At 37.3% G+C, this 10,167-nt stretch overlaps 1 protein-coding gene across 1 annotated transcript; it reads left to right on the forward strand.

Moving 5' to 3' along the window:
* The first annotated feature begins 3,745 nt into the window (after window positions 1–3,745).
* On the forward strand, window positions 3,746–7,523 carry LOC131144519 (HIPL1 protein-like). The gene is made up of 7 exons (XM_058093216.1): window positions 3,746–3,886; window positions 4,005–4,168; window positions 4,347–5,144; window positions 5,239–5,455; window positions 6,047–6,225; window positions 6,520–6,755; window positions 6,852–7,523. The coding sequence occupies exons 1-7, from the start codon at window positions 3,796–3,798 to the stop codon at window positions 7,237–7,239; spliced, it is 2,073 nt and encodes a 690-aa protein (XP_057949199.1). The 5' UTR covers window positions 3,746–3,795; the 3' UTR covers window positions 7,240–7,523.
* Window positions 7,524–10,167: the final 2,644 nt, after the last annotated feature.

Below are 10,167 nucleotides of genomic sequence, written 5' to 3' on the forward strand. Positions count from 1 at the left end.
TGGCCCAAAAGTAGGACCTGACAATGGTTGGCCGACCACTGTCAAGTTGATAGTCTAGTCTGTAGGTCCGATGGGTCTGCCAGACCTGGTTCGTACACCAGGGGCGATAACAGCACACTTCTTGAAAATAACCACATCGACCATCCAATCTCACACCATTCTATGCAGTGACGTTAACACAGATATCATGATCACAAAGACCATGGATACATAGCAATGGTACCGTGCAAGTGCTAGCCTAAACCAAGCCAACCAGGTTCTAATATCATATATATATATATATATATATATATATATATATATATATACTAAAACCGTAATACATAAATATCTCATATCATTAATTACCAAACCAATTAGAACAATTTGCACATACACGTATATCATGAAAATCATCGGCCCGTATGCCGGTATTACACATTTTATCATAGCTCGGCTCGTACATCGGTAAATCACATAGCTCGGACCGTACGCTGGCAAATCACATAGCTCGGCCTGTACACTAGCAAATCACATAGCTCGGCCCATACGCCGGCAAATCACATAACTCGGCCCCTACGCCGACAAATCACATAATACAGCCCGTATGTTGGCAAATCACATAGCTCGGCCCGTACGCTGGCAAATCACATAGCATAGCCCGTACGCTGGAAAATCACATCCACATAGCACGGCCTATACGTCGGAAAATCATATATATAAAAATATCTCGGCCCATACGCTGGTTTTTCATCATAAAACCCGTGTCATAATCACATTCTTAGAAAACAGTTTAACATACATTTTATACTCATGCCACACAAATGAATTTTCACATATTCAACATACGATCATTTTCACAGTATTTTGCAAATATAAAACATATATATAAATATATATACATTTTCCGCAAATCGGATGCTAAATATATATATACATATATTTTCTCAAAACAAACTAGCTTAGTTTATCCCTTTACCTAATTCCTGGAAAGCCCCTAATAAAACTGCCCCGCACCCGTAGGGTTCCTAACTTAACACTCTGAAAATGAAAACTCCCAGTATTAAAGTTCAGTATTTTCATACGTACAACATTTTCTATAACTACCTCTAAATCAAATACGGTTTAAAAAACCTTACCTCCACTTAGAGATGATTTCCAACGTTCCCAATCAACACCCCTAAAAATGGAAACTCCCAATATTAAATTTCAATATTTCAACGTATATAACACTTTTCCCAACTGTCACAACTCCAAATTCGGCTTAAAAAGCCTTACCTCAACTCTAGAATGATTCCCAACTTGCTTTCACCAACGATCTGCTCCGGCAGATTTGGAGAAAACTTCCCCAAGAGCATCGTGGTGACTTCGGATTGTCGATCCGGCTAGAATCTAGCCCAAAATCGACAAAAGGAAGAGGGAGAACCAGAGAGGAGAGAGAGAGAGAGAGAGAGAGGGAAAGTTAGCTTCTTCGAGAAGCTTTAAAAATCCGGATTTCCCATATTTATAGAATAGGGAATTTCGTCGACGAGCTCGTCCTTCGTCGACGAGTCCTTCACAAATTTCGTCGACAAATCCACCCCTCGTCGACGAAATTCAGTCGGCTCAAAAACCCCTTTCGATATTTTCTCGTCAACGAGTTCCCTGTGTTCGTCGACGAATTCTCTTAAGCATTCGTCGACGAATCCCCTGTGTTCGTCGACGAAGTCCTGCTGATCCCCTTTTTCCGTTTTTCCTCCCAAAGTTCAATGTTGTCGAAGAACTCCTTCTGTTTCCAGTCTCCATTTCCCTCTCTTTATTATTTAAATACCATTCTAAATTCAAGTCGTTACAGTACTGTTGATCTGCCCTCTCTGAAGGATAAGTTTTGGTGGGGATAGTTGGATTTTTGTGGAAAATGTTCCTAGGTCTTTCTTTTTGGGATGTATATACCTAAATACAATGGATGTAGTAACTATGGTATTGAGATGGATGGTTTTGTGTTTATAATATTATGATTTTATATTTCCTGCTGTCTAGGCTTCCATATATGTTTCTGTTATATCCCTGGTACCCACGGGTTCAGGTTGATCATGATCTACTAAATTTATTATATTGGTTTATATTATTTAAGGAAAAGAAAAAAAAATATAAGGAAATTAAGCAGGTTGTTACAGTTTGGTATCAGAGCCTAAGTTGTTAGGTTTTGTAGACTTAAGAGTGCAGCGGAAACAATACCAGAGTATAAGAAATGATTTAAGGTCTTGTTCTATAGTCTAAAGGCAGGACTATTGTCGAGTAAAATGAGAGGTCTAATTCGCATGGATAAGGTGAGTTTTCCAAGTCTTCGTTTTTAACTGTCATCATTTGATTCTCCTATATTTTCCTCAAGTTTTTTGTTTTGCAGGTTTTTGTCATCAGTTTGCAGGTATTTGTTTATTGTTTGTGTTTATTTTGTCTTGATTCATATGATCTTGTTTAGTTTGTTTTAGTTAAATAATAGTACGAGTTTTGTTAGGCTTGTATTGATTTTGTTGTCTAGGATGGTTTTGTTTGTTTATTTGTAAATTCCTCGTGACATGTTTGTAACCAAGGTTTTCCTTCGCCATAAGTGAGGATTATTAATAAACTTGAGGTTTTTCAAAAAAAAAAAAACCTAGGCATAATATACACAGCAGATTCAAACTTTATTTCATTCTTCCTCCTAAGTATGCGAATAATTTTAATGAATCAAATCGTTCATAAAGAGAGACAATGTAGACTTTTTATATCTTTGAAATATATATTTTTTTTTTAAGTTAACGTGTTTATTAAATGCAATATTATCACGATGCCAAGTAAATTGCTTTTATAATTTATCTCTTTAAAACTCAAAATTTGGCTTTAATAAACTCTAATCAAGGCCGTAGAATACGGTCACTCTCAAATTGAAAAGCATGCCTAAAATCAAAATCTAAGAATTTTTTAGTAATTTAATTTACCAGCATTCCCGCAGCTTGTAAGTTAACCAGGTTACAAATTTATGCTTTAACCCTTTTTTTTTTTTTTCTTCTTGCTTGAAAGGATTCTATTCCAATATCCCAAATAAGATCAAGAAATAAATATTGGAAATCAATAAGATAATAATTAAATAAAATATTCTATAGAGAATAAATCCCATGGCACTTCATTAAAAATTTTATTTGTAAAAGTTTTCATAACTAAAGGTGACAATTTAGAATACAAAATTCATTCATCTCACAAGTAAAAACAAATTTGATATTTTTATATTCGATTATTAAAAGTTAATAATGTGACCGATAGAAATAGGATAAGAATTTAACTACAGGTTTAATATGTAAGAGTGAAATAAAATTTAAAGGAATGAAATCAAACTTACCATTCGATTCCATTATACTCCTGCACAAATTTTTATTAATCCATTTCTTTCTTAATCTCCCATTTTCAATCTCATACCTCTTTTATTATTTCTCAAAATTTGAATTAATAACATAAATATTTCAAAGATTAACGGATTGAATCCCTACGAAACAGACTAAGAGCTTAAATCAAATGATGTCAAATGTGAGAGAGCTTGTAAAATATTTGGTTTGTAGAACGAAATGGTTCTTGTATAAGAACGATTCCAGTTTAACATGGAAAAGGTTGAGAATAATTATTTATTTCATAGGGTAAGTTGTCTATTTTAAAATAACATATATTTGTTTAAAGAACAATTATTTCATTTTCTTCTTTGTGAAATTGAGAACTATTTAACTTTGTCATTCACCATAACGTTTCTGAGTGCTGTCCTGTGTCTCCATATCCTGTCCAGGAATTGTTGCAGATCTTGGTGAGATGGTTGGTTTTCATAACATAGTCCTCCTGCTCACCCACTCCCTCCTGCTCTGTCTTCCTTCTTGTTCACTTCCTCTCTGCACCGACTCAAGTAACTCTCTCTCTCTCTCTCTCTCTCTCTCTCAAGTTCTAGTTTTGCCAAATTCTATTTGATGTCTAATTGTATAAGCTATGTTGAATTCTCTTTTTGCTGTTTTAAATTTGAACAGGAGCACCTCACACACCAACGACACCTCTGGCCTTTTGCCATACTTACAATAATGGAAGTGCCTGTTGTGACTCTGCCAAAGATGGGCAGCTGCAGAAGCAATTCCAGGCCATGAACATCTCTGATCCTGCTTGTGCTTCTCTTCTCAAATCAATCCTCTGCGCCGTAAGATTTTCCTCTACAGCAGATGCAACTTGAAGATATCATGTCATGACGCAATCTAACCCACACTCCTAATTTCATGAATTAACACCATGAATTTCTATAAATATGTTTTCCTATGCCCACATACATATGTTAACTGTGATTGATCGATTTTGAGTCTTCATCATTAATTTTGCAGCAATGTGATCAATTCTCAGCAGAGCTTTTTAAGATTGATTCCGGGAGTCGACCAGTTCCTGCTCTTTGCAATTCCACTGTTTCAGTTGGAACCTCCCCTTCAAAGCTGGAGGCAGCAACTGGTTTCTGTTCAGCTGTCTGGGATGCTTGCCAAAATGTGTCCATGCTTCATTCTCCCTTTGCTCCTTCATTACAAGGTAGTATTGGACTCCCAGTTAATTCCACTCCATCAACACTGATTGAACAATGGCAGTCAAAAGATGTTTTCTGTAATGCTTTTGGTGGTTCTTCCAATGATGGCGGATCACTATGCTTCGACGGTGGTCCGACTTTTCCTAACAATACTAACACAACAATTCCACCGATGGGCCTGTGCCTTGAGAAGATTAGCACTGGATCTTACCTCAATATGGTTGCTCATCCTGATGGGTCTGATCGCGTCTTCTTCTCCGATCAACCGGGTAGAATTTGGCTGGCAACAGTTCCAGAGCAGGGCTCAGGAGGAGTGTTGGGGCTAAATCAGTCCACTCCCTTCATAGATTTAACGGATGATGTTCAGTTTAATGCAAGCTTTGGGATGATGGGGATGGCTTTTCATCCAAACTTCACTCAAAATGGTCGCTTTTTCGCTTCCTTCAACTGTGACAAGTTCAAGTCTCCAGGAGGCTCTGCAAGGTGTTCGTGCAATTCAGATGTGAGCTGTGATCCTTCAAAGCTTGGTTCTTCTGGTGCAGGGTTGGCTGAGCCATGCCAGATTCAAACTGTTATTGCAGAGTATACTGTCAATGGGACTTCATCGGTGCTCTCCCCGTTAAACATCTATACCATCTTTATGCTGTTGGTGTGATTTTTTACATGGGTTATTGTTGAACTTGATCTTGATTTGCTTTTAGGCAAAAACAGCCAAGCCTTCTGAGGTGAGGAGGATCTTCACTATGGGCCTTCCATTTACGTCAAATCATGGGGGTCAGATTCTCTTTGGCCCTACAGATGGGTATTTGTATTTCATGATGGGTGATGGTGGAAGCAAGGGTGACCCTCGCAATTTTGCCCAGAACAAGAAATCCTTGCTTGGAAAGATCATGAGGCTTGATGTCAATAACATACCAAGTATGTCTTTTCTTGTTCTGCTGTGTAGTGCATATTGTTCTTCTGGTTCTGTATGATAGTGATATACAATACATCAATCTTTGTCTGGTTCCTCTTCTGCTTTTCATTGAGGGAGTGTTTGGATTAAACATGGATATTAGATTGCTACACTATGTATGTGTTATTGTATTTCATAGAGAACCATTTTGTTTCCTAGGTTCAATCATTTGAGAATGGGCAACTTGCAGAAAGTGGTAAGCCATCTTTGCAAACAGTGATGAAACATTGGACGGAGCCATTCTCATTAAATCCTTGGACTTTATAAGCAGTATTTGCTGTCCAATTTTCTTCGAAATATTTTTATTGAACACAGAGGCATCAGCCATTTGACTTCGCCATGCATAAACACCACTATTCTAAGGATATCTTCTTTTTTAAAACATTTTGAAGTTCATGCAACTAGAGTGTAGAGGCATAAAATTTTCTCATTGGCACGTTTTCCCTTTTTTGACTTTAATTTTTTCCCCTTTGATATTCATTCATGAAAATGCAGAGGCAAAAGTGTTGAACCCACTTGACCTCAATCCTTTTTCACCAATGTCACGTGTTCAGGTGCAGGAGAGATAAGTAAGCTTGGTTTATGGGGAAACTATTCTATTCCCCAAGACAACCCTTACTCTGAAGACGGGGAATTGCGACCAGAAATTTGGGCCATGGGATTGAGAAATCCTTGGCGTTGCAGTTTTGATGCAGAAAGACCTTCCTACTTTCTCTGCGGTGATGTTGGGCAGGTTTAGAGATCATTTTACTTGCTTTTAATTTTTTTTCCCTACGTTATTCATGCAACGTACTGGAAGTCTGAAACTGGCTATCTAACTTTGGGGAAAATGTTTACACATACATGTATATGTATATATATGATTTGGTGATGCAGAGAAACGTAATTTGCGGGTTGATTATTGTTGCCAATTGATTCTTTTGATCAGTTGAATATTCTAAAAATATAATGATATTTGAATTGCATGTTTCCCAAGAGTTGTCGTATATTGTATGTCTTGATGCTCACAATCTTTGGAATCCTATAGGATCAATATGAAGAGGTGGACGTCATCACAAAAGGTGGAAACTATGGGTGGCATGTTTATGAAGGGCCCCTACTCTTCAATACCCAACAGTTTCGAGGAAAAACTGCTGAACCCACATCTCTAATCTTTCCTATTCTGGGATACAATCACTCTGATGTAAATAAGAAAGAAGGATCTGCAGCAATTATGGGCGGGTATTTCTATCGCTCCATGACCGATCCATGCATGTATGGAAGGTGAACAGGCCAATCATTTTCTTTTCTCTGATTTAATTTGTAGACGGAGACAAAGATGAACTTGCTGACTAATATTAAGTGTAAATGGATGTTCAGGTACTTGTATGCAGATTTGTATGCTACTGCCTTATGGGCTGCCGCTGAAAGCCCAGAAAATAGTGGGAATTTTTCTACTAAAAGGATTCCTTTCAGCTGTGCCCAGAACTCCCCTATCCAGTGCAGCTCCATACCTGGGAGTTCTTTGCCTTCTTTGGGTTGCATATTCTCCTTTGGGCAGGATAACAGGAAGGATATTTTCATATTGGCCAGTAGTGGTGTGTACAGAGTGGTTAGCCCAAATCGCTGCAATTACACTTGCTTCAAGGAAAATGTGACAGCTGCTGGGAGTATGCTTCCTGCTCCATCATCTTCATCGTGTATGCTTCCTGCTCCATTATCTTCATCTTCAGCTTCAGCTTGGAGGAACCTGTTGACTGTTCCATAAATGGATTTCGTGCCAATTTTTTCTGCTTTGCTGTTTTCATTGGGGTTTGTCTTGTAAGAGTTAAATATAGTTGCAGTTAACACTTAGTTACTCCACAGAGAAGAAAATGACAGAACATTGGTTTGACAATTTTTGAGATAGGGACATCGTACAACAACAATGCTGGTTAAGAAACAATTTATTGGTATGGCTCAAGTGCAGCATTATTTTCCTTAAGGTTCTTCCTATGCACAGCCAAGATAAGTCCTAGATGAGCCTAGTTCTGGAGTTGGGTGCCTGTTGAGGTAGGTATGTAGTTAAAAAATAAACTCAAGCCCAAAATTAATTACTCTAACAAACATTTTTTATTAGTAGTTCAACATTTTATCTGTTAATTGAATTGACGAAGTGTCATTTTATTGTTAAGCAAATATGGAAACGGATTAAAATGAGTCTTGATGAGAATGAGCTGCAGATGAGAATGAGCCGCGGAGGAGCTAACTTTCTTGCGCTGGAATGATAATACCGCGTGCTAATTCATTCCATCAAATCACAATAACTCCCTTCCTTTACTATCTAGTCTATGTAACTATATAATGAAAGCATTTGTGCGTGAATGTAAGCGAGCGTGAGCAAGAGTGTGAGAGTATTGTGCTGAAGGTGAAAGAGAGAAAGGTGTGAAGAGAGTTGAGTTGAGTGGTGTCTACTCCTCTTGTTTCCTCCCAAATTATAAAAAATTTGGTGTGCTCTGTGGACATAGGTCAGATTAGACCGAACCACATAAATATGAGTTTCTTATTTTGACTATTTATTTTTCTTGTGTGTGATTGTTGTTCCTAAATCCCTAACAAGTGTTACCATAGCCAGATCGGAGCCCCTGCCCTATAGAGACCCAAAAAATAATAATAATAATAATAATAATAATAATTATAAAGAAAAGTGGAAAATAGGTTTGGTAAAACCAAACTGTCTACGATTTGGGATAAGCTCAGGATATTGTTGACGGTTTTGTGTTACTGCAGTCAGGTAAAGGTAAAATAGTTGAAATTGGGTTTGGTTAAAAACCAAACCGTCAACGGTTTCAGGAAACCGTCGACGGTTTTGCTAGGGACAGAACTCTATAAATAGATCCAAGCCTATTTTGTTTGAAGAAAATTAAATCTCTCTCTCTCTCTCTCTCTCTCTCTCTATCCTTGGCTACGAAACTCTTTTTTCTCTCTTCATTTTCTCACTCAAATCTTCCCCAAATTTGGCAATCAAACACCACTACAAGGTCCTAGGTTCGATCCTCATCACTTTAACTAAGGCATATTCGTGTTTTAAGGATTCTAGACACCACTCCAAAGTTAAGGTAAGGAAAATGGTTTATGCCTGTTGTTTTTTAAAGTTTAACTGGTTAACGAGAGTGTGTGAACCTAGGCATGTTAGGATGGGAAATATTCTGGGATTTAGTTGATTGGACTGAAATATGTGGTTACAGGGTTTGTGCTCCGAACGCCATAAGCGTCATTTTAGGATCCTTATAGGCATAGTCTTAATAAACAAGTAAGGGGAATAAATTATGTCAGGAATTTTCTTTAGAAATTAATTGATTAATTTAAAGCACGCGATTATGAAAATATTATTATATGTAATTCTTTGACTTATCAGGCATATGAAAATAGTGGTTTTGAATTATCATTTATTTTGTTGGGCAAATGTTATATTATAAAACATTACTGAAAATCTGTGTGGCATGAGAAATGGTTTTGATTACTGCAAAATAAACATGTGAGAATATTTTATGATGAAATGAGATTTATACTGATTTATGGGGGAATATTGAAAATGTGACAGATATTGTGAAATGATGAGATATGATTTGATATTGAAATATGTTATTAACAGTCTTAGACTGGGAAATGAAATGATAAAAATGATATTATATATATATACTGAGTTATGGAAATGAAAACCTACTGGACTAGTGATGTATATGAGAGCACAGTATCGTAGTTGGTGATTGAGTTAGTGCAACCACACTACTCGGGGAGGGTGTTTGTATTGGAAGTCGATTGGGCATGTGGAGATATGTTGACCGCCCTTGGGTCCGGACCAGGCTACCGTGGGTCAATCGTACTACAGACGAGGTATTTTGACTTAACCTAGTAGGCAAGCCATGGTTAAATCGCACCTTCAGGCCACACAATCCAATTATATTGGGTGATTATATGACGGTGATATGAATGTCCTTAGGGTGGTTCCTCATTACAAACATGGTAGACTCAGATGATTATACATTTACAGCATGATGTGTTTTGTACATTGGGAAATTTATTGAGCATGACTATGTTTTTGGAAAATAAATATATGGTTGCGAAAGTATATATATGGTTATGAGTACAGTTTTTTTGAATTCTCGATTAAAATAATTATTAAATGAATATGTTAGGACACACTAAAACTCATTTGCCACACACTGATAATAATTTATCCCCACTTACTGAGAGGTGTCTCACCCTAGAATTCAAATATTTCAAGAGATCCAGACAGGCGAGCAGAGCGAGCTCCGAGGCAGAGGAGGTGTTAGTATAGTGTGACGCCCCGATTTTCGTACAATTTTTTTTTATATAATAAATAAATAATCACGTCATAAATCCACAACATCCACAAATCGGCCACATCAACAATCCTAGTACCATTCATACGACCCGACCCGCATTGGATACCGGGTAAAAAGTATTTTATTAAACAACCTAACAGCAGAAGCCAGTATATACACATAAGTCAGAATACAATACCCAGAGTATCAACATACATAAATACACAACACTATCTCATACCCAAAAATAATACAATCCTAGGAAAAACCACACCTCCCTAGTCAAAACTCACCCTGTATCTCAGGGTCCCAGCTCCCTATGATCACGGAGCTCTACCACCTGACCTATCTCTGTTCCCTGAAAAATT

The sequence above is a fragment of the Malania oleifera genome, chromosome 12, assembly GCF_029873635.1.
Source record: "Malania oleifera isolate guangnan ecotype guangnan chromosome 12, ASM2987363v1, whole genome shotgun sequence".
Taxonomy (NCBI): Eukaryota; Viridiplantae; Streptophyta; class Magnoliopsida; order Santalales; family Ximeniaceae; genus Malania; species Malania oleifera.